The 25,398-nt window shown below is 42.5% G+C and overlaps 2 protein-coding genes across 5 annotated transcripts in view; one reads left to right on the top strand and one right to left on the bottom strand.

The window, feature by feature from the left end:
• Positions 1-13,230, bottom strand: part of col4a5.S (collagen, type IV, alpha 5 S homeolog) — a 148,873-nt gene extending 135,643 nt beyond the window's left edge. For both annotated transcript variants that reach the window (XM_041575195.1, XM_018232969.2), the window contains exon 1: positions 12,821-13,230. In XM_041575195.1, the coding sequence (XP_041431129.1) occupies positions 12,821-12,910 (90 nt within the window). In that variant the 5' untranslated portion in view covers positions 12,911-13,230. The remainder of the gene's footprint in view (positions 1-12,820) is intronic.
• Positions 13,231-14,080: 850 nt separating this feature from the next.
• LOC108700099 (collagen alpha-6(IV) chain) overlaps positions 14,081-25,398 on the top strand; it is a 132,947-nt gene continuing 121,629 nt past the window's right edge. For all 3 annotated transcript variants that reach the window (XM_041575197.1, XM_018232970.2, XM_041575196.1), the window contains exon 1: positions 14,081-14,357. The gene's annotated coding sequence lies outside the window, so the exon portion shown is untranslated. The remainder of the gene's footprint in view (positions 14,358-25,398) is intronic.

Raw genomic sequence — 25,398 nt, 5'->3', positions numbered from 1 at the left:
AATGATTAAAAGTGACTGCAATCTCAGCTACTGCCCGCTGACCCGAGTATAAGCCGAGGTAGACTTTTTCAGCACATTTTGGATGCTGAAAAACTCGGCTTATATGGTACATTAAAAACAAGCCCACATTGTATCCAGTTTTCCATATGGGACCAGATACAAATGTCAACTCTCACCAATCACTGGGAACAACGTGTATTGTTCATTGACTAAAGCTGGCTCATTGCCTGCAAAACAGATTTTTTTTTGGAGGAGCTCCGGCCTAGGGCCCCAGATTACTGATTAGAGTCACTGGTGGGTGCCAACCCACCCCAGTGAATTTGAGTTTTGTTGTCCTCTAAGTGCCATTTAGCACACTTGTTTGAATGTAAAGAAAGTTAGGTGAATGTTAATACTAAGCACAGTTGTGAGTGGCGGCCCTCAATAGGATATAAAGTATATGTAGGCACTTTGGGACTGTAAGACTTGGTAATATAGTGAAATAGTATATTGAGTGTGGAGTTTAAATGGGATCCTGGAACGAGACATTAGAAGAAGGTAGAGAGACACTAACCATTATTATAGCTGCTCTAGTATTTGCAATGAAATGAATCAGGCTATAGCAACGCAGAAGGAAACAGGCATATAGTATCAATGTTCAGGCTCTTAAGCAGTAGCCACTATGATTATTTATGAGGAAAGAAAGGAAGTTATAACATGAAACTACTGGTACGAGGTGTCACGAACGCCGCCCGGAGCAGTTCCAGGAGCTCCGGGCGGCGCGTCTATGTCTTCCGGCGTCGCTCCCAAAATGGCGGCGCCCATGGCCGCCACGTGGGTAGCGGCGCCGGCGCAAACACGCCAGCGCATCGACGCCAGCGTCAGGACGTCGGTGACGTCACTATGGCGCCAAATTCAAACATAAAAACGCTACCCAGACGCCAGAATGGCGCCCAAGTATAGGAAACATTGCCTATGTGTATCCTGGGTTCCCTGACATTTGATATTGCTATATTCTTGTTCCTGATTGTTATCCTGACCCTTTGCCTGGACTTTGGACTTTGCGGTTATCTGCCTGCCCGTGAAACTCTTGCCTGGATTCTGACTACTCCTTTGTTTAACCCTTTGGACACCGCGACCTTGTTCCCTCAAGAGGGCTTCCTCCTCGATCCTGACTACCTCCCTGGAGGGAGCTCCCGGCTCCCTGACATTATACTTGGGCCATGGATCCTACTGAGGAAGCTATGCCTGATGTCGGACGAGCGCTCCGCGGACTGGCATCCCGCATGGAGGAATATGAAGCCCAGCAGTACCGCATAGGACAGGCACTCGATACCCTTCTCTCCCGAGTGCCTCCAGCGTCTCCTGCTTCCCAAGCGGCTGTAAATCCTCCCATGGCGGACGTCTCGTCTAGCACAGATTTCTCGTCTGGTGAGCCTCGTATTCCGCCTCCTCCTCGCTTCAGTGGGGACCCACAGGCCTGCAGAGGTTTCGCTACACAGTGCCAGATCCAGTTCGAGTTTCAACCCTCGCACTTCCCCAATGAACGTTCCAAGGTGGGGTATGTGATGTCTCGTTTGGTGGGCAAACCGCTTGAGTGGGCAACATCTCTTTGGAGGAGAATTCTCCACTGACTTTTGATGCCAAGGCTTTTCTTCAAGCATTTCGTACTGTGTTTGATGCCCCGGGTCGGGTCTCAAATGCCCCTTCTCATCTTCTGCAACTCCGACAGGGAAACCGCAGTGTCAGTGACTATGCTATTGACTTTAGAACTTTGATGGCTGAGACTTCCTGGAATGACGATGCCTATAAGGCCGTATTCTATCAAGGTCTGTCTATTCGCATTAAAGATGATCTAGTCTCCAGGGAGTTCCCTGATCTGCTGGAAGATCTGATTGCACTATCCATTAAGGTGGACACTCGTCTCAGAGAGCATCAAGTAGAGAGGGAGCGTTGTAAACTATTTCAACCCTTGTTGGCACCTCGCTTCCAGAGACCTCTCTTGCAAACTCCAGCTGCTCAAGCTTCTTCTTCTCCTCCGGAGGAACCGATGCAAGTTGGAAGGGCTCGTCTCTCCGAACAAGAAAGACTCCGTAGACGAATGGCTGGCTTATGTCTGTATTGTGGCGGACAGTCTCATTTTGCGAACTCTTGTCCAGTGAAGCCCACGAGTTCTGTTCCCCGAGGTATATCTAGGGTAACTCATGTAGGGGGCACTACTCCGAAGTCTCAAGAGAACACTCACAGGTTTCTCCTTCCTTTACAGATTCGCCTAGCCACTAAGACCATTGTCGGCTCAGCTTTCATTGACTCTGGAGCTGCTGGGAACTTCATGGACGCTCTTTTCGCCAAACACATGGAAATTCCCTTATTCCCATTGTCCACTCCGCTTCGTGTCACTGCCATTGACGACAGACCCCTGGAGGCTGAATTTATCTCTAAGACGACTGGGGAATTGCCTGTGCAGGTTGGGACGCTGCATAAAGAAAGACTATCGTTCCTAATTATTTCCTGCCCATCCGTTCCTGTTGTTTTGGGTCTCCCTTGGCTGCGCCTGCATAATCCCACCATTGACTGGTCCGCAGGACAGATTTCCCGTTGGAGCCCATTTTGCCAGCAGCATTGTCTTCCTGCTGAACCCCTCCAGAGGGTGAATATCTCTATGTCTGATCTGAAGACTCTACCCTCCTTCTACAGGGAATTCTCTGATGTATTCTGTAAGAAAGCCGCAGAATTCCTTCCTCCACATCGACCATACGATTGTCCAGTCGATCTCCTGCCAGGAACCATGCCCCCTAGGGGTCGCACCTATCCTCTTTCTCCGGCTGAGACTTCCGCTATGAAAGACTATATTCAGGAAATCTCCAGCGGGGGTTTATCCGCCCCTCTACTTCTCCTGCTGGGGCAGGTTTCTTCTTCGTGGAAAAGAAGGATGGAGGCCTACGTCCTTGCATTGACTACCGGGCCGGGGCCTTAATAAGATCACTGTTAAAAACCGGTACCCCTTGCCTTTGATTGCTGAACTCTTTGACCAATTGAAAGGGGCTAAGATTTTCACTAAATTAGATCTCCGTGGGGCGTACAACCTCATCCGCATCCGTGAAGGGGACGAATGGAAGACGGCATTCAACACTCGGGATGGGCACTATGAATATCTCGTGATGCCCTTTGGCCTCTGTAACGCCCCCGCTGTCTTTCAGGAGCTCGTGAATGACATTTTCCGGGATCTCTTGGGAAAGTCTGTGGTCGTGTACCTGGATGACATCCTAATCTTCTCAAAATGACCTTGAATCTCATCGCTCCCAGGTGAAAGAAGTGCTCTCTCGTTTGAGGAAGAACTCTCTCTTCGCCAAGTTGGAGAAATGTGTCTTTGAGGTGTCTAAGATTCCTTTCTTGGGTTATATCATCTCCCCAGAAGGTTTCGAGATGGATCCCGTTAAGGTGTCAGCAATCCAAGAGTGGCCCCTTCCCTTGAGCACCAAGGCTATTCAAAGGTTCATCAGATTTGCCAACTACTACCGGCAATTCATCAGGGGGTTTTCTTCCCGTATTGCACCTATCCTTACTCTCATCCGAAAAGGGGGTAATCCCAGGTCCTGGCCTCCAGTTGCTGTAGAAGCTTTTCAGTCCCTAAAGGACGCATTTTCTTCTGCCCCAGTCCTCCGTCATCCGGATCCTAAATTACCCTTTTGCATTGAGGTGGATGCATCTGAAGTAGGTGCTGGGGCTATTCTATCCCAGAGACATTCTGCCGATGGGAAATTGCACCCTTGTGCCTTTTTCTCCAGAAAGTTTTCTCCTGCAGAACAGAATTACGATGTAGGGAATCGAGAACTTCTGGCAGTCAAGCTTGCTCTTGAAGAGTGGCGTCACCTCCTAGAGGGTTCTTCAATTCCGGTCACGATTTATACTGATCATAAGAACATGGAGTTCATACATTCTCTCATGAGACTGAATCCTCGTCAGGCCAGGTGGGCCCTGTTCTTCTCCCGCTTTAACTTTGTTCTGACCTATCATCCTGACTCCAAGAATCGGAAGGCCGATGCGCTCTCCAGAAGTTTCACTCCGGGTGATCGTCTACCAGAAAGACTTGAACCTATTATTCCCCCCACCAAGATTATTGCATCTCTATTTCCCCAAATTGCCAAACAAATCTTGGCCGGACAGTCTTCTGCTCCTCCAGATACCCCCATTGGGATGGCTTTTGTTCCCTCCGAGTTACGACTTCCTATTCTTCAACAAACCCACTGCTCCAAGCAAGCAGGACACCCTGGTCCTGAAAAGACTCTTGAACTCCTTAGATGTTTAGTTTGGTGGCCGACTATTCGTAAAGATGTCAAAGACTTTGTTGCTGCCTGTACCGTTTGTGCCACATCCAAACCTAGCCATTCTCGCCCCAGTGGGTTATTACAACCATTGCCTGTACCCTCTCGTCCATGGACTCATTTAGCAATGGACTTCATTGTTGAACTTCCCCCCTCTAGTGGAAACACCGTGATCTGGGTTGTGATTGACCGCTTTAGCAAGATGGCCCATTTCATTCCCCTGCGGAAGCTTCCCTCTGCTGTGGAGTTGTCTCAGCTCTTTATCCAGTATATTTTCCGTCTGCATGGTTTTCCTGTGGAAGTTGTCTCTGACAGAGGTTCCCAGTTTACAGCTAAATTTTGGCATTCCCTGTGCAAAGTTCTGGGTATTACTCTCCAGTTTTCCTCCGCTTATCATCCCCAGACAAATGGGGCAGCTGAACGTGTGAACCAAGCTCTGGAGCAGTTCTTGAGGAACCATGTGTCCCTTTGCCAAGATGATTGGTCTGATCTCCTCCCGTGGGCGGAATTCGCTCATAACAATGCCTGCCACACTTCCACTGGAAGGTCTCCGTTCATGTCGGTGTATGGTCAGCATCCTCAAGCCTTCCCCCAGGACTTTGTGTTGTCTGACGTTCCGGCTGCTGATGACCATGCGGCCCACATGTCTGCTATTTGGGCTGCAACCAAGTCGAACTTGGAGAAGAGCGCTCTGGTTCATAAGACGTTTGCAGATCGTAGACGTAGACCCTCTCCTCCCTACAAGGTTGGTGATAAAGTCTGGTTGTCTTCCAGGAACATTCGGTTGAAGGTGCCATCTCCTAAGTTGGGTCCGAAGTTTGTGGGTCCATTCTCCATCTTGGAGGTGATCAATCCTGTGGCTGTCAGACTTCAGCTTCCCCCTGAGATGCGAATTCCCAACGTGTTTCATGTCTCTTTGGTGAAACCCGCTACCTCCAACCGCTTTTCTGTGAACCAGTCTCCTCCTCCTACTATCTCTGTGGATGGTCAACAAGAATATGAGGTGGAAAAGATCCTTGATTCCAGAATTTCCAGGGGCTCTCTCCAGTACCTCATCAAGTGGAAGGGCTTTGGCCCTGAAGAATGCTCCTGGGAAGGACACTCTGGTGTGCACGCTCCTCGTCTGGTGAGGGATTTCCACTCTAAGTTTCCCCAGAAGCCCAGTCTTGGTGGTCCGGTGGCCCCCCGTGAGGGGGGGTACTGTCACAAACGCCGCCCGGAGCAGTTCCAGGAGCTCCAGGCGGCGCGTCTATGTCTTCCGGCGATGGGTAGCGGCGCCGTGCAAACACGCCAGCGCATCGACGCCAGCGTCAGGACGACGGTGACGTCACTATGGCGCCAAATTCAAACATAAAAACGCTACCCAGACGCCAGAATGGCGCCCAAGTATAGGAAACATTGCCTATGTGTATCCTGGGTTCCCTGACATTTGATATTGCTATATTCTTGTTCCTGATTGTTATCCTGACCCTTTGCCTGGACTTTGGACTTTGCTGTTATCTGCCTGCCCGTGAAACTCTTGCCTGGATTCTGACTACTCCTTTGTTTAACCCTTTGGACACCGCGACCTTGTTCCCTCAAGAGGGCTTCCTCCTCGATCCTGACTACCTCCCTGGAGGGAGCTCCCGGCTCCCTGACACGAGGTGAGGGATTTTGTTGACAGCTAAAGAGAAAGGGGGTCACTGGGGATGATTTAGGAAGTATGAGGACTACCTAACTCTTGAAACCAACCAGCATGAAATTATCATTGAAACCTTAAACTGAACTCAGGGTGAAAGTTCGAGGAGGGGGGTGTAGAGGTTAATTTCATCTGTCTAAACATGACTTTGTGTGGTTTTTAGGATGGTGTGATGGTATGATTAGCTTTAACTTATATTACTTTCTAATATTAAAAAGCGGTTAACAACTAAGGGGCATATTTATCAAGGGTCAAATTTCGAATTGAAAAAACTTTGAAATTCGAATTTAAAAAAGACTAACCGAATTTAAGTCATAGGTTTTCTTTAGTCAAATTTTTAAAGAGACAGTACATGATAAATTTCGATATTCTAATTTTTTAATTTTTTTCAAATTCGAATCGAATTTGGATTATTCCCTAGTCGAGGTACACATAACTCGAAATTTGAATTTTTTTAATTCGAAAATTCACCTCCACCTTTGATAAATTTGCTCCTAAATTACTCTAATTTACAACCTTTGCCCCAATTCAGTTTTCAACAGCACCCACTGAAATTTGCATTTATGATTGCAACTTCACCAAACTGGACTAAGTCAACCTTAATGTGTGGAGGAGGAATACCATTTTACCCTTGGGGGTGCCAAAAGTTAGGCACCCCCAAGTGACTACTTTTACTTACCTTACACCCCGGGCCGCACCGGCCCAGGGTTCTTCTAGCGAACACCACAGAGAGATCCTCTTCCTGCTTCATCGGATCTCCTTGCGGCTGCGCATGCGCAGTAGAGCGAAGAGCCAAACTTTAGCGGAAAAAGCCTGCTATTTCATTCTACTGAGCATGGGTCTGCCCCAGGAAATTTGAACTGAAGAAGCAAGGAGATTTACTATCTTTACTTTGTTTCAACTTCCTATCCAGTTACAACTTTGCTGTTTATAGTGGCACTGCCAGTTCACACTTATGTTGTCTAGCATGTCATGAAATTTCGTTTTGATTAGGATAAATCATTGAATAGAATTAGTATTTCTTTAAAGCTTTTTAATAGCTTCTTTATAACTTCTGTTAAGGGATGTGGAACACTGGCAGAGTCATTTACACACCCTTTAGTTCTCACTTACAGAGCACTAGCTCCCACTGGGTTAAAAAATTACCCCTTGTTCATCTTTCAAGGGCAAGTGTATAATTTATTCAGTAATATCAGAACACTAAGGGGGTTATTTATTAAAGTTAAAGATATTTTCTGGTCCGAGTTTTAAAGGGGGAGAAACGTGATTTATGAAACCCACAAGCAATAATAAAGTACTCCATCTCAAACCTGCCGAGGTTATGTAGAAGTCAATGGCAGTTGTCATCATTTATTTATATAGCGCCCAGAAGATACGCAGTGCTTTACGTTTGTTATAACAAACAGGGAATAAATGGTGAATAACGAACAAAGGTCTCCAGAGTACAATAGGTTGAGAGGGCCCTACATCTTAGAGTTTACAAACTAAAGGCTAGGGTACAATTGAGACATTAGGATTTTAGAAACAATTTTGTGATTTTTGATACAGCAATGAATGATTAATTAAGGTACATTGAATAAGCTACTTTAAACAGGTGGGTCTGTAAGGAGCATTTGAAAGTTTGGAAAGAAGGAGAAAGTCTGACAGAATCACTGTGTCCAAACGGAATGTGAGGGTCTCCAAAAAATACAAAAACAAATGTAAAAAAGTAGAAAATTTATTAGGACATGATACCTAACGCGTTTCGTGCCTATTGTGGGGCACTTACTCATATGAGTGAATCAGCAGAAAAGAAGATGGGGAGCTACTGGGGCAACTTTGGAGACAGATCTTTACTGCTAAAGGGCTGTGGTTGCCTTGGGCTGGTACAGAACCGCAAAACATAATGTACAACATTTCTAGCCTACTTCTTTAGTTATCTGGGCTCCTTTTCAGATGAATAGGGAAGGGGATATTGTCCTAAATTGGAAGTTACCCTTTGTATATCATTTTAGTCTGTTATACATTCTAAGCAGCTTTATTTCCTTTTTATGGATTGTCTTATGGTTTTCAAATAATTAGCATATTTTTGGTCTGAAGCTGAAAATGTATGTTTGTTTGAGTCACCAACCCTGGCAACCCACCATGCCCCCCTAACAAAATGTGGAGAATATGCAAATCTGCTGCCATTCACCCTGTGTTCCTACAACATTGGCACAACAGCTGTGTGTCAGTACACAGTTAGGTGTGTTTTGGCCTGAAATCTGCCCCATGTGAGCAGGCACCACAGGCAACCCGGCCACAGCGCACCCTGCATGGCCGCATTCTAAACGAGGGTGTGCGTATGCACCCATGCGCAAAAAAACGGACGGGCCTGCATCTCCAAAAAATTTGGAAAAAAGTGTACTGTCTGTAAATATTATGTGTGATATAGTGATTTATGTATGCTGTTCAATAAGTGTATAACTGTAATAGTTACAGCAAAATGCCTTTACTTTACTTCAAAAATATATTTTTAGCATCTGTAGCCATTTGTATTTATAATGTTGTTTTGCTTTTGATGTAGCGTTTTATCTGTTTCTAATTACTGAATGAAACAACAGAATGCAGAACTCTAACAAATAATACTAGTATGAATGGGAAAGAGGAAGTGATTTGTATCCATAACGCATGTAACATTGTCTGGCAGCTTTACCACCTACAAAGGTTGGATCAGATTTGTATGTTCATTTGCAAGCAATGTAAAATACAACTAATACACCTCCAGTTGCAAACTACAAAAAAGATTCTACTTTTATGAACACAGTTAAATATCTTTAATAAGCATGGCACTTTAACCCACAGAATTTAATTTAGGGGACGCATTGACACAATGTTGGTTTATGGCTGAGTTTAAAATGATAGTGGTTTAGATATACAACTAATGTAAAATTCCCATCAATTAAACAGAACACTCAAAGCCACAGTAAAACTGTAAAACTAAGAGGTCACATAACAATATGCAGAAAAAAAATATGTAGTTAGAACTCAACCAAGAATACAATTGATATAAGTTAATTGGCATGGCAGTCAAAAACAAAATGCTCCTGTCTCATGGAATTCAATTTGATATATAGCTTTTAGTATCAGCTATCTTGGCAACTAGAATACGTGCTGAATGCCGGGTTATATTTTTATGTACTTAGCCTCTATTGAGTCTGTCTTCTCTTTTTTACTTTTCCATTCTAGTATCCTAGCAACAATTGCTTACATTTTGGTATGGCTTCTCTCAAAATAAATCCAAATAAAATTATTTATTTCTGAGAAGTTGGAAATTATGTAATCTATATGTACAACAAAATGTATGATGAGCACCTGGTAATTGAAAAATCACTTCCTACCCCTTTGGCTAAACTGGTACAAGGAGGGTGTTAACATGCGACTTGGTAGGTAAAAAATTGTTATAACCAGTTAACTCACTCTGTTACAGTAGGATTCAACTTGCAAAACCATCATACCAGGAGAATAAATTGAACTGCATACATGTCTGTGCAACTGAGAGCATATGTCTACTCTGTCATACATGTGTGTCCGTTGGAATTGAAAGCAATATCCTATGGATACAGAATATGTTAGATTCCTTTGGCAATTGTACTGCATTTTACATTTCACTGGTATGCCTATAGTAGCTGCTGCTCTCTAATGCTACACATGCTACTATTCATACATAAGAAATGGTAGAGTCTATAATATTCAATACCTCAAAATACCCACTAATGCTTTAAACTAATGGTGTTTTTTGCAGCAAATAGTATGATCATCAGCCTGTGAGAGAGATCATTTGACCAATTAACACCACTGAACAGTAAAAATCATAAAACCAGGATCGATGATGTACCTAACCTGGGCACATGTATTGGAGCACTGCAGAAACAAGAACTTCATGTGCCTGGATTTCTAGCAACTATGTGAAGAGTCTCCTTGTCACTGCTAGACATACCTGACATGGAGAGTTTACTATAGGGTTGCCATACTGGAAGCCCCTCAATTAAATCCAGAAATAAGCTGAATGAAAATACAATGATCCCTATATAGACAGCAAGCTACACAGATCTAGCCTTACATATTTAGAATGTTCAGGTCCAGATGTGCAAAGCAACCTGCTCACATATACTACATTCAATGGAACAATGCAGAACAATCACATGGTTAACATTTAGCATACTTTATTTAAACACCCCCTTAACATTTTTACAAACTAGGGTTGCCACCTGGCCAGTATTTTACTGGCCGGGAAAAATGATGGTTGATCCCAATGTTATTAATAAAAGATAGATATATAGGAAGGCCGGTATTTCTTTTCGACAACCCTAGCCATAACAGGACAAGCCCAAATGAAAGGCAATGATTTGGAATCCTCTTCCTGCTTAGTTAATGTAACCATAATTGTTCACTCTCAGTCCTAGTGCAATCCGTAACACTCCTGGACGCTAGTGCCCCTGCATTTACTATACTGTGGAGCTTAATAATAACCCCCCCCCTGTGCTTAAGAAATAAATCCCTGCGTCCTGAAGGAATCTAGGGCATGTATCTGATGTAATATTCAGCATGCAAAAGATTTATATTAGGTTCTGATTGCAACACACCCATAGCTATGTGTGTTCTGATCCAGTGTATGCTCTGCTTCAATGGTGCCAAATCCAAGCTTTCAATGAATATTCTGCTTCTAGAAAATATCTGATCCCTTAATATGTACTAGGGGTTATGTCACTGATGTCAAACTGTATGTCCTATTGAGCAAAGAGGGTACTGGGTGGGTACCTAATGCAGGACCAGGCAGGGTATGAGCCCATGAATGACATCACTTAGTTTAAAGGGGTTGTTCACCTTTAAATGAATGTTTAGTATCATGTAGAGAGTGATATTCTGAGGCACTGTGCAATTGGATTAGTTTTTTCTTATTTTTGGTTTTTGAGTTATTTAGATTTTTATTCAGCAGCTCTTCAGTTTCCATTAAAAACAATCTGGTTGCTAGGGTCCAAATTACCCTAGCAATGATTATTTGAAAAAGATACTGGAATTTGAATAGGAGAGGAGCTGAATCGAAAGATGAGTAATAAAACGTAGCAATAACAATACATTTGTAGCCTTACAGAGCATTTTTTAGATGGGGTCTGTGACCTATTTGAAAGCTGGAAAAGCAAATAATTAAAAAACTATAAAAAAGACAAAAATGAAGACCGATTGAAAAGTTGTTTAGAATTAGCCATTCTATAACATAATAAAAGTTAATTCAAAAGTGAATCACCCCTCTAAGATGATGGAATTTCAATATTCCAGGAAGGCTAGCAGTTAACTAATTTTGGTGGTGAAACTAGACATGAAGCATTTCCCAATGGGCAAATGGAAAGGTAGTGGGGTGTCTAGGTGCCTGTCCACTCGAATAGACTTGTGCAGCTGAAATGAGAAGGATATAACTATACATCTCTAAGCAGCACTATCTCGCTGTTGATTGATTAATAAAGTATCACTTCACAAAAATTACTCCCTATTGTTCTTTTAATTAAAAAATGAGTGCCCTATACCTGACAAGCGTGTTTCTTTGTACAAAAGAACAACAGCACATCAGTTGAGGTAACAAGCTACATAACAGTGATTCTGCTGGGAAACATTACTTCCCACCTTTCCAACCCCAGCATCTCTTTAGCATGTTATAACTACTCCAAGCTGTGTTCCTGTGGAATTTAGAGGCCTAACCTGCGACAGGCTTCTCATAGAGACTACAGCGAAAGTCAATTTTCCCTGCAACTGTCACTACTGTCACAAATGTGGCAGGCTAGAAGCCACAAATAATTATTTATACATTATAAAGGATACATATCAACATTTGACTGTCTGTATTACATTGTAACTCTATGCTTCAAATAAGCATTTATAATATACACAAAGTGTATAATGATATATAAAAGAAAATAATTATAACAGTTTGGCACCTTCAGCTTCTTCTTTTAATGTTCATTCACTGTAAGCTGACTTAATTTATGAATTCCTTTTACACATAGACAGCGTTATATTAGGAAACCGGCTGCTTTGGTAGGTGAGGTGAGTACAACTCACACTCTTCTCTCTCTCTCTCTCTCTCTCTGACTCAAAGCTTTATCTGCTGATGCAGGAAATGTCGGTGCTACCTTCATCTCCCCCATTAGCTTCAACAGATCTCTTTGTCCTTTGGATGGGAACTAAAGATAAAGCAGGGAGAGAAGCAGAGAAAGCCAGGGGACAAGCTTGATCTCCTGGGGACAGTGTGAGGCAGACAAGCTACATGTTGTGATTTATTGTTTATCATGCCCCAGAGGCACCTATTTCTTAGTAGAAAAAGTGCAAGTAAAAATTAATACGTGTCATTGTAATTAAGACATGTAGAACAGGAAGGACCCCTCTTTCTCATTGTCAGGGTAGGATATCAATACATTCCCATAGTAAATTCTCCCAAAGCCAATGAGTTCTGCTGGGAATTTCAGTGAATGGGCAGTGTGCTGAGAAACGTGAGCTTGCGCTGCTAGTGGGCAAATATAGCATGCTCTAGGCAAACATCGCAAGGACCTGTAGCTCTCCTGCTCTCACTAATATCGGCTGTCGCGGGATGCTGGGAAATGTAGTAGTAGGGACATGTGGAAGACAAAAATGCAAGTATCCTATCAAGTGTCAACTATGATATGGCCACTTTCATTAAACCTGCAAAACCAGTGTCCCAGTCTCATTTAATATAATATAACAATTAAAGTGTTAATATAATACTATGAAGATGGGAGAGTATCACAAGATGTATACACTTTATTTACAAGCAAGCTAAGGGTTTTCAGCGCCAGTGTGTACTCACCGCAGACTCTGCACTCTGTGCCCAGTAGCCCAGCACCAACAGCAACGCAGCCAGGCAGGGCACCCGCCGCTGCCAACCTCCCAGCCTCATTCTTCCAGGTCCCTGAGCAGTGACAATATGCTCCGGCTACAAGGTACACACTAGGGGGGCTGACATTACGGGGAGCAGGGAGATACAGTTTGCACAGGTACAATAGGGCCACCCTAAAGCTCAGCACCAACTTTAGCCTTCTGCACAGACCTGCTCAGTTTTCCGTACTCAGTTTAGCACGGCAGGCGGGACTATTTCTTCCCAAAAAAAAGGCACGTGGAATCCTTCCGCGCCAAGAGATTTCTCTCTTCTCTTCCTCACTTCCCCAAAGACAATCTACATTATACATAGAGTGTGTGTGGCTCTTGCAAAAGGAAGAACTAAACCCCCCCCCCACGTTAAGGAATTCCTGGGTGCCCTACCTGTTCCACCCATCCCAAAATGCCCTTCTCTTGTATCTACCCCCTTCCTAGACTGCATTCCAGGGACTATTTGCCGTGGAAGAATTAGCTATAGCGAGTGACAGTCAAGGACGAGTAATTGAAAACTAATATTGTCACCCTAAAGGAGGCAATTAGATCCTTTTCGCTAAACGAACACTTTTTAGGGAATATCTGGTCTAATGAAATAGCAAGAAGTGTGTAGTTGTGAGCGCAGTGTGCGCAGACGCTACATCGGTTGTATCTCAGGAATGATGTGTAGCAGGGAAATGCATTTTATACTTTAGTACAACAGTGACGCTGTCCAAATGCTGATGTACAAGTCTGCTTAGCACAGGCTCAACTAATAATCCGCCTTTAGAAGTCTTTCTTCGTAAAATGTAGCGTTTGTGACATAGTATGTGTGGGTCTGTGAGACCGGCGTTTATCTCCTCAGTTGCCTGCGCCTCAGGACCCCACTATAAACTGGAAGTTCTGTCAGTGATATGAGTGCGCTTTTAAAGCATACATCTCATTAAATCTAGTATAGTCACTATTGGGGAAATAGTATCCCTTTAAATGCGTAATAGTTTAATGAGAAAGCGCATCATTGCTAGGCATACATTTTGTCACGTATTATGAAGGTTCACTTTGGGGACTTTTATGAGCAGTGAGAGGATTTCACCTCCATAATGAATGTGAGTGCTGCCTTTGCCTACTCTATATGAGGCACAGACACAACTATGAAAGACCTGCTTGTGATTGACAGGCCAAGGCCCCGCCCCGTCCATGACTCCTTTCAGCTGCTAGTTCACTGCATGGAGCCGTGCTGATGCAAAGAGCGTTAACAGGCGGGTAGTCCCGCAGCTCTCTGTCTCACCCCCTCAGCCTAAAGCTCACTCCGAATCATCGCTTCTATCTTCGTTGTATTGTAGGTTCAACAGGCACACCCCTTCTAGACTTTCATCGCGGAGTTCCGAGCAGCCGATTTCAATGAACCCCCTGCGCGGAACTCTCTAAAGGGAGAACGACATAGGGGCGTCATCTTCGCTCTCTGCGTCTCTTCTGTCTAGAACGATGGTGACACGGTAAGTGTTCCTTTTGGGGATGCTTGGCTGCAGTTCAGAGTATCTGTGGTGACAGTGTGGGTTTGTTTGTCCCTGATATGATCTGAAAGACTTTGCCTGCTGGTAATTGCTGCCTGTTTTGCTGCAGAACTGGTGCAAGGGGTGAGTTTATCACGACTTTACTTTTTTATTTCTCCATACTACGGAATCAGGAGTGGCCAGAGTGACCTGAATAGACATTAACCAGATTATTTATATTTTGTACAACGTATCAGTTGGGTGCCAGGGGGGGGGCTTCAACTCCCAGTACCCCACATCCAGGGCCGGACTGGGAGTAAAAAGCAGCCCTGGCAAAAAAAATCAAAGCAGCCCACAAATGCGTGCTAGTCTTTTACCTATACACACACACATATATATATATAATATCCTTATCATTTACAGTCGGGGGTACATTATCCCTTATAATACATGAGTGATACTCAGAGTTCCCTGTATAACTCAGCCTGCAGCCTTGTGTCTTTATATGGTCACAGAACAACCCCTCAGTGACTTCTAATATCCTTATCATTTACAGTAGGGGGTACATTATCCCTTATAATACATGAGTGATACTCAGAGTTCCCTGTATAACTCAGCCTGCAGCCTTGTGCCTTTATACGGTCACAGAACAACCCCTCAGTGACTTCTAATATCCTTATTTACAGTAGGGGGTACATTATCCCTTATAATACATGAGTGATACTCAGAATTCCCTGTATAACTCAGCCTGCAGCCTTGTGCCTTTATATGGTCACAGAACAACCCCTCAGTGACTTCTAATATCCTTATCATTTACAGTAGGGGGTACATTATCCCTTATAATACATGAGTGATACTCAGAGTTCCCTGTATAACTCAGCCTGCAGCCTTGTGCCTTTATATGGTCACAGAACAACCCCTCAGTGACTTCTAATATCCTTATTTACAGTAGGGGGTACATTATCCCTTATAATACATGAGTGATACTCAGAATTCCCTGTATAACTCAGCCTGCAGCCTTGTGCCTTTATATGGTCACAGAACAACCCCTCAGTGACTTCTAATATCCTTATATATACCTCCCATCCCCCATATACACTCTGTGCTGCACTTACCTACACTATCCCCTGATATTTACCTCCCATATACACCCACATATACAGCAAGCAATAGGACAGTTTCCTGCCTCAATACCCTGTAATGTGACAGTTAATTTTAAAACAGCAGAATAGGGAACAATGCTATTGTCTTCTGTCTCTACTCCCCTGAAACAGTTAATTATAAACAGCAGCAAGCATAACCAACAATACCATCTGTCCTGTGTCCTTAAAGCCCCCCCCCTTTCCAGCAGCCAGTATGCCTAGAGAATTTACGATCCTTCTTGTGACCCACGTTAACTTTAAACAGCAGCCTTCCAATAAGAGTGTGCACTTCTCCAGAGCAGCAGAGAACAGGCGCTCAGTGCAGGCCAATCCTCCCACATTCTTTTATTGAGAGACGTGCACACTCTTACCTGTCCCGTGCTGTTTAAAGTTAAATGGTACAGCAGACCAAAGCCACAAGACGGATCATAATGTATTGCTGATTAAAAGATTCATGCTATTAGAATGAAGTTTAGGTCAGCGCTGCTGCACTGCTCCTACATGAATATGTTTACCTTTGAAGAGTAGAGCGCTGCTCGCTCAAACACAAGCAGGTCATCAATCTGGTAGGAGGTGGGCTGGGCTAATTGCAAGGGCAGGCATCAGGAGAATGCACGCTCCTGCGTGCACTCTTAGCATATAATCAGAAGAGGCTGCCCACAGATCTTCTTCCAGTCTCCGCCCTCGTGGCTCAGCCCTCCCCCTGTCCTAAAATGCTTGCCGTAAACCTAAAGTAGACGGCAGGCATTTTTTCTAAAGTAAGCACCGCATCTAATAAGGAAGAGTGTGGCCCACTTCAACACAGAATAGAGCGGCCCCTCGGGCATTTGCCCGAATTGATACATTACCAGTCCGGGCCTGCCCACATCAGATGAAAGATGTAGGGTTTACTGAGAGGTGTAGTCTAACAACAGCTATCAGACTGCAGGTTGGATATTGTATGTTGCATAGTCTTACAGTTTGACTTCAGACATTGAATTGTGCATTATGTTATACCTTTGTAGCACAGCAGTGGATACTATTAACCTATTAACCCTGCTCACATGGCTGTGTTGAATATTAATATTCCCAGGAAATGTTTTAGTAGTTTTATTGGGTGAACACACAGTTCAATAAAATGTACTGGCCATAGTTATGTACTGATTAGCAAATTACGCCATATTTATGTACTTATGAGGTTGAATTTGTGCCTCTAGTCGTCAATATTGGAATTTGCACATTTATATTCAGGCTTTTTCTGAATTACAGCTCCTTGCATCCTACAAAAGCCATGCTGAGAGTTGTAGTTCATGAACAGCAGAGATACAGAGGCTGCAGATGTTGCTGTGAATGTTAATGATGTACCAGTTCATTTCATTGGATGGCAATGTATAATAAGATATCCTAACAATCTTATACATTAATGATTAAATTATTGTATATGTATATATGTATGTATAAATAATAAATTAATTGTATTATAAAATATTCACAGATAGTCTTGTGTAGAATAATTGCCATCCTACCCACAAAATAGTGCCCATTCTTTATCTTTTTTATGCATTAGGGGAGGTATTATGGGAGGGAATTGTGCTGAGAGGGAGGGATTTGGGACAAGAGTTACTTTATTTAATATATTTTGGTTATTATCTAATTTTTGTAATTACTTAATGGTTACTGTTCATGTGTGCAATATTACAATTTGTACTAAGAAAGTAGCACTTTCTAATATATTATATATTCAAACATTTATCAAGCAATCCATTTTGGGTCAACAATGCACTAGTCTAATATAAAGAAAGTGTGTAAAAACATTTTTGTACTCTTGGTACCACATTAGCTTGTTTTCTATTTGTGTGTGCATTGACTTTACTAATTCACTATATTTAAAGGACCAGTAACATCAAAAAATTTTTTTAAAAATTCGTTATTATACATCGAAAAATAAACACCAAGACAACTAAAACTTTAAAATCACAAAGCCCTTATTAAGAAATAACCTAGTGAAACTCCACTTCCATTCCTGTTCAGAAAAGGTGACAAGGCAACCATCCATCGTGCAGCGCTGGATTTCTCCTCCCTGGTTATCTCTCTTATTGTACTGAAAGCAAGTGAAGGCAGGAAGCTTCAACCTACCATCAACCTACTATCCAAGCAGAGCTCCGCCGAGAGGGATGCCTGGGTTGTGCATTTCGTGGAGGCTACGAGGAATCGCAGTGCTGGGAAGGCTGCGGAGAAGTTGCTGCCCCTTTGGAGAGATCCCACCCTGGACTGTTGCTGCAGCTTCGTGGCTCGGCAGAGCAATGTGGCTGTATCTATAGCCGGCTTCGGTGTAACTATCCGCTTCCCGAATACAGAGTCTCAGGAGGAGCGTCGAATCTGGGCTCCCTCAGCCGCTCATGGTATTTTAGGGACTGTCTGTGCCTGTTGTCTCTCACAGCCACATCGATTCACTGTGAGGCCTGAACCCCCTAGTACCCCAGCCTCTCCACAGCCCCCGTGTACTTTTACACATCTCCCGGAGACCCAGTGACCAAAGCCTTTCTGAGCCCGCAGTCTCTGTGCACATGACTCTCAGTCCCCTCCCCAGGAACCTACCGCCTACTGTCCTACCACGGCACATAACGAGCCTGTGTACATCTCATCTCTCCCAGGTGCCTTTCTGGGGTGCAGGGGCTTGAGATGATTTTTCAATGTGCGCAGCATCTGAATGGAGAGGAAGTGTCAGGAGATCGCAGCTTGTCGCTACATAATGTACACCTGGGAGTGCAATGCCTCTATATGCTTCCGCCTATATAGTTAGGTACCCCAGAAATTGCCCTTAAAAGTTTGCTCACATATCAGTGCAGAGGAAGTGCAGCGGAGCTCATGGGTGCCTTCTTCCAGATCTCTGGTCTTATTCGGATCCTTTTCCTTCCCTTCAGCAATTTCTGGCACTTTTGGCACATGTGCAGTTGCTACGGACCGGAAGACAGCTCCAACCGCGCATGCGCCAATATGAGGCTCACTTACAGATGAAGACTGGAAGGTGGCGCCCATGAGCTCTGCTGCCCTTACTCTGCACTGATACATGAGCAAACTCCTAGGGGCAATTTCAGGGGTAACTAACTTTGCGGGTTGGAAGCAATGAGGGGGAACTACCTAGGGTAGTAGGTAGGGGATTTTCTTATTCAAGAAGTTTAGTTCTCCTTTAAAGATTAGAGGATGATTAACATTACTTTTGCACTCTGTGGGCACTAATATTACCATTAGCAATTATGGATCAATAAGGCACAATCACATGGTAAGGCACCGAAAGTGATTGTGATCTCTTACCTTACCTTAATCTTTGCAAGAACCACAGAGCGATCCTCTTATTCTACTTCTCCTTTCTTCAAAATCCCGGGGCCTGCACATGAGCAGTAGCATGAAAGAAACTTTTTTTAAGGCTTGAATTTTGTTAAATGCGTACTTTTGTGAACAAAGAAGAAGCAGGAAGAGGGTCACTTCATGGTGTTTGCTGGAAGAACCCTAGCCGAGGCAGTTTTCTTCTGATTGGAGCACCGGCACCTAACTTTTGGCACCCCTCCAGTAATTATTGCCTTTCCTTCTCCTTTTAATACCATGCAGTGCATGATGCACTTGCCCCTACTTGCACTTATCTACACCAACACAGTGCATAGATTCAGTGGCTGCTCCTACTTTGTTTCATGAGACATAAGGCATGGCAAACTCTCATGCAAGGGAGCCCTGTACCTAATACAGATACAGATATAATACAGATAGAATTTGGCTTCATTCTCTCGTTTATTTTACATGCTGTGCTCAGACTTGTCCCAATTTTGTAATATACACTTTCCTCAATCCATGACTTCAGCTGCCTATTTTTTTTTGCATTGAAAGAAGAGCTTTATAATGCAAACATCCACCAGATTTTTCGTTTTGTTTTTGATCTTAGAATAGGATCTGTTTCAATAAATATTATTAATAAATATAATAATATAATAATAATTTTGGCCCATATTAGAGGGTCAGTCACATCAAAAAACTGATTATATAGTGGATAATGTACATTATATATATATATATATATATATATATATATATATATATATATATATATATATGTATATATATATATATATATATATATATATATATAAAATATACAAAATATAATAATTCCAACGATTCTTATGGGGGAATCCTGAACACCATTCTGCTCTGTGGAGTGTAAAGTAAATTGTATGTGGCAAGAAAAGATCCAGATAGTTCTTTTCTGCTCTGTAATAAATCAGAGCGGGAAAAGCAATTGTTACATCTTAAAGCAATATGCACACATTCCTATCTTTCTGGCCAAAAGTCCCCCAAAACCGCATTACCACAGAGGTACCTGCTCTTCTTCTGTCATGCTTGTCCATGGATGGTGCAAGCTTTCATAGGCTAATTTATAAATGGAAACAGTACTTCAGCCTATGGAGGCATGCCGCCCAGCATGACTGATGCAGCTGCACAGGACCCTCAAGTACAGATGAACCCAATCCGCTATTCTGGGATTTGGCCAAATCCCAAATATTTCATGAAGCATTCAGCTGAATCCCGAACCAAATCTGAACCCTAATTTGCATTTACAAATTAGCGTTCACAACACATGTAAGAAAAAAGGCAATTTTCATGCTGGCCAGGCACTTGCATTCTGCCTAACCCTGCTTAAAAATGCCAAATGCTGTCGCAACCTGAAAGGTGGGGGGGGGGGGCTTGGAAAGACATTTGGCCACAATGATATTAGTGTCTTCTCTGCCGCTCTGGTATGGATTTGCACAGGAACATGTCAGTATTTCTTTAAATGGCCAATTTTTTTCTAGTAACCATGATAACTTGTGTTTAAATCAATTTATTCAGCATTTACTACAAAAATATTTTTTTTACCAACAAAAGTTCTATTTACTTCATAAATATATGTGCACAGCTTTATGTGCGGGTTGACCCAAAACCTGCAGAGACCTGCAGGTTTAGGTTGAAATCTGGGCAACCATTGCAGATCAGTGCTGGGTGCAGGTCAGACTAGGGAAGTACACATATCCTCTGCATACAAAGATTCCCTGTGTTGTAACCAGAGGTGCACACAGAAGTAGCATACAAAGCAAAGATGTGGGTATGGGTCCTACAATGGTAACTTTTTTCTGGTTAGTTACATAGTAAGTAAGGTTGAAAAAAGACACATGTCCATCGAGTTCAACCTTTTTTTATTTTTTTATTTATTAACTACCTATCTGCCAGTTGATCCAGAGGAAGGCAAAAAACCCATCTGAAGCCTCTCCAATTTGCCTTAGAGGGGGAAAAATTCCTTCCTGACTCCAAAATGGCAATCGGACTAGTCCCTGGATCAACTTGGATTATGAGCTATTTCCCATAACTCTGTATCCCCTTACTTGCTAAAAAGCCATCCAACCCCTTCTTAAAGCTATCTAATGTATCAGCCTGTACAACTGATTCAGGGAGAGAATTCCACATCTTCACAGCTCTCACTGTAAAAAACCCCTTCCGAATATTTAGGCGGAACCTCTTTTCTTCTAATCGGAATGGGTGACCTCGTGTCAGCTGGAAAGACCTACTGGTAAATAAAGCATTAGAGAGATTATTATATGATCCCCTTATATATTTAAAGCAATGTAGTGTGGATTAGCACACCCACCTTCTAGGTCAGCAAAGATATGCCTGGTGGACGTGGGTGGAGGCTCGGCAACCCCCCAAAGCAGTAGTGTAGAAAGCACCTCACGGCACACAGGTCTGCATGAAGTTTTCAGTGATTTATTGAAGCGGAGTGCACAGCAGTGCACTCCGCTTCAATAAATCACTGAAAACTTCATGCAGACCTGTGTGCCGTGAGGTTCTTTCTACACTACCCCTTATATATTTATACATAGTCATCATATCACCCCTTAAGCGCCTCTTCTCCAGCGTGAACATCTCCAATTTGGCCAGTCTTTCCTCATAGCTAAGATTTTCAATACCTTTTACCAGCTTAGTTGCCCTTCTCTGTACCCTCTCTAATACAATAATGTCCTGTTTGAGTGATGGAGACCAAAACTGTACAGCATATTCTAGATGGGGCCTTACAAGTGCTCTATACAGTGGAAGAATGACCCCCTCCTCCCTTGACTCTATGCCCCTTTTAATACAGCTCAAGACCTTATTTGCCCTTGATGCTGTTGACTGGCATTGCTTGCTACAGCCAAGTTTATCATCTACAAGGACTCCAAGGTCCTTTTCCATAATGGATTTGCCTAGTGCAGTCCCATTAAGGGTATAAGTGGCTTGGATATTTTTACATCCCAGGTGCATGACTTTACATTTATCAACATTGAATCTCATTTGCCACTTAGCTGCCCAGATTGCCAGTTTGTCAAGATCATGTTGCAAGGATGCCACATCCTGGATGGAATTAATTGGGCTGGATAATTTTGTGTCACCTGCAAACACTGATACATTACTTACAACACCCTCCCCTAAGTCATTAATGAACAAGTTAAATAAAAGTGGACCCAATACTGAGCCCTGGGGGACCCCACTAAGAACCTTACTCCAAGTAGAGAATGTCCCATTAACAACCACCCTCTGTACCCGATCCTGTAGCCAGTTTCCTATCCACGTGCAAACGACTTCATTAAGCCCAACAGACCTTAGTTTAGAAAGCAGTCGTTTGTGGGGCACAGTATCAAATGCTTTGGCAAAATCCAAATAGATCACATCTACTGCCCCCCCACTATCCAGAATCTTACTTACCACATCATAAAATGCAATCAAATTCGTCTGACATGACCTATCCTTCATAAAGCCATGCTGATTGTTGCTCATAATGCCATTCATTAGGACAAAATTTTAAATGTGATCCCTTAACAAGCCTTCAAATAATTTGCCCACCACAGATGTCAAGCTTACTGTCCTATAATTGCCAGGTTGAGATCGTAATCCCTTTTTAAATATTGGAATATCATCAGCTTTTCTCCAATCCATAGGCACCATACCAGATGACAGTGAATCTGAGAAAATCAGAAATAAGGGCTGGTCTAAAACTGAACTAAGCTCTCTTAGAACCCGGGGGTGTATGCCATCAGGCCCTGGAGCCTTGTTTACATTAATTTGTATTAAAGCTTTTTGAATCATATCCTGCCACTGACTAGATTGAGCTGAACCATTCGTGCAGTTATTAAGTGAGCCTGTGAACCCAGACTCCTCTATTGTATACACTGAAGAAAAGAACTGATTTAACACATTTGCCTTATCTGTATCTGTTACAACCATACTGGTACCATTATTTAATGGAGCAACACTCTCAACCTGCATCTTTTTACTATTAATATATTTAAAAAACTTTTTAGGGTTAGTTTTCACCTCCACCGCAAATAACTCTTCATTTCTTTTCTTAGCCTTCCGGATTGCTGACTTACAACATTTATTACAGTGTTTATATTCATTAAATGCAGCTTCTGTCCCTACAGATTTGTAGTTTTTAAATGCCTTTCTCTTCTTTCCCATTAACTTCTTTACTTCTGTATTAAGCCACACAGGATGATTCTTAGAGCTTCTACGTTTAGTCCTTAAGGGAATAAATTGAGAACAGTAATGATTCAATATCATTTTAAAGGACAACCATTTCTGTTCTGTGTTTTTAGCTGAAAACCTAATGCCCCAATCAATGCTCTGTAGGGCACTAAAACTAGCTTTTGCAAAATTCATGGTTTTTGTTGCCCCAGTATATTTTTGTTTTTTGCACCAGACATTAAAAGATATAACCTTATGGTCACTATTACCCAGGGGTTCAATGACTTGCACATTTGCTATAAGTTCTGGGTCATTTGAGATCACTAAATCAAGAATAGCATTTTTTCTGGTAGGCTCCTCAACAACCTGTGCTAAAAAAATTTCGTGCAATAAGTCTTGTGTGGATTGAGTTTTTTCTGACCCGCACATCAATAGTGCAGGTGCATGTGCAAATATGGAGGGTGTCGACGAGAGAACAGAGACCATCCCTCTGATGCTCCTTGCCCAGTCCCCTTGTGATCAGACCCCATGCCTCAGTCATCTCACATCTTCAAAACATGTAAAACAGATTATCTTAGATTAAAACCACTAGGCCATGCTGGAGCACTACATTTACCATCAGTCCTTCAATGTTTAAAATTCATCTTTATTTACTGTATCAAAGGCTGCCTAATACCTATCCCTGGATGGAAGTACTTTTGATGGAGCAGGTTAAGTTGCACTGAAGACGAAATACTGTGAGTGTCCCAATTTAACTGTTTCTAATTATGGACAGACGTATTACAACATTTCCACGGAAGTAGTCTATATTTGTGATATTCTGCATTGCTGAAGTTTAAACACATAAAATCTAGTGGGTTGCAGGCATAGGTTGAACTTATGACGTGTTTTCTGTCTGTTTTATAATGTGGTAGTGGCAGTCTGCAAATGTTACCAAGGGCCATTGTCTGACTTCAGTAAGGTTCTACACTTGTTTATGAGAGGTTTGTGGAGGGGTAGACAGAATTTTAAATGCCACATCCACGGATGACACGAAATATATGTACAATCGTTTTTCACACGGCAGAAGAGTAACGGATTTTTCCTAGAGACCATTTACAAGAATGCCAATGCTAATGCACTATTGGCTTTATAATCAGGGCTTTCCCACTTGAAGATGTTTGTAAAAATGTTCTTAGATGGTAAAATGTTGCATGTGCAAGTAATGATTTTAACCTTGAAGGGGTGGGTCTGTGTCTTTAGACTAAGATGAGATTGTGATTTTGCGATAGCAGTAATTGAACTATCCTGATCATGTTGACTTACTCTAAATAGCATGGAGGTCCACTTTTGGGTCCTGATTCATTGCTCAACAATCATTGATATTCCTGTTGCAAAAATGACTTCTGCATTTATGGGTCATGTTACAATAGATTTTCTCACTTCTGTTAAGCTTAGAATACTTTAGAATCCTCTAAGCCACTATTTTCCAGTTATTAATATAAAGATAGAATGTCTTAGTCTCAAAGCTCACTAGGGATGAGCAAAATTTTTTGCCAGGTTCAGCTGCAAAAAATACCCATTGACTTCAATGCATTTCGCAAATTTTATGGCAATGCAAAATGGGACAAATTCACCCATCACTATTCATAATTGAATCCAATAAAACAAAATGTAATCCAATAAGACAAAGTTATCTCCTAAATCAGCTCCATATTCCCTCAAAGACCTCCGTTGAGTTTGTATGCGATAAAATTAGAAAACATACATTTACTGAAGAAGTAGCAGATGCACAAATCAGACTTCTAGCTGACTTGGTATAAACAGTTACAGAAAGGAATTTAAACAAGATCGGGATAAATTATGATGTTATTTTAGCTGAAACTGAGGACCGAATATAAACAAAAGTGGCATGCAGGACTGGCTGATTTGAGCCTTACCTGCTGTTAGCCACTTGAAGTAGGGTACAAATAATAGCTGACCCTTTGCCTTGCAGTTCCTAGCAGCATGTGTATTCCATTTGGAGTGGCACCTCTTCTCAATGCTTATGCTGCATTGCTGGCTCGCTAGGAGCTCAGTCTATGGTAGAAGTGGCACATTATGTTTGAATCACCATAGAAAGCTTAGCAGTCGCCTGTGAAAAGCTAATGACAGGGAATTCTCTGTATAGTGGGGGAGTATGTAAAAAGCTAAAACCAAACCAAATGGGCAGCTTTCACTGATGCATCTGGTACTCATTCACCTTTGATTTTAGGGTGTGACTGCATGTGCCAATTACTTCAACAATCATTGGTTCCTTATTAAGTAAAACGTATCCTTTCATAATGTAATATTTCTTTTTTTTATAGGTTTTTTTAAATTATTTGTCTTCTTTGTCTGACTCTTTCCAACTTTCAGATGGAGGTCACCTACGGCGCCAT

This window comes from Xenopus laevis, chromosome 8S (genome assembly GCF_017654675.1).
Source record: "Xenopus laevis strain J_2021 chromosome 8S, Xenopus_laevis_v10.1, whole genome shotgun sequence".
NCBI classification, from domain to species: domain Eukaryota; kingdom Metazoa; phylum Chordata; class Amphibia; order Anura; family Pipidae; genus Xenopus; species Xenopus laevis.
The sequence above is the reverse complement of the archived record's forward strand: the minus strand, read 5'-3'. Positions and strand labels throughout refer to the sequence as shown.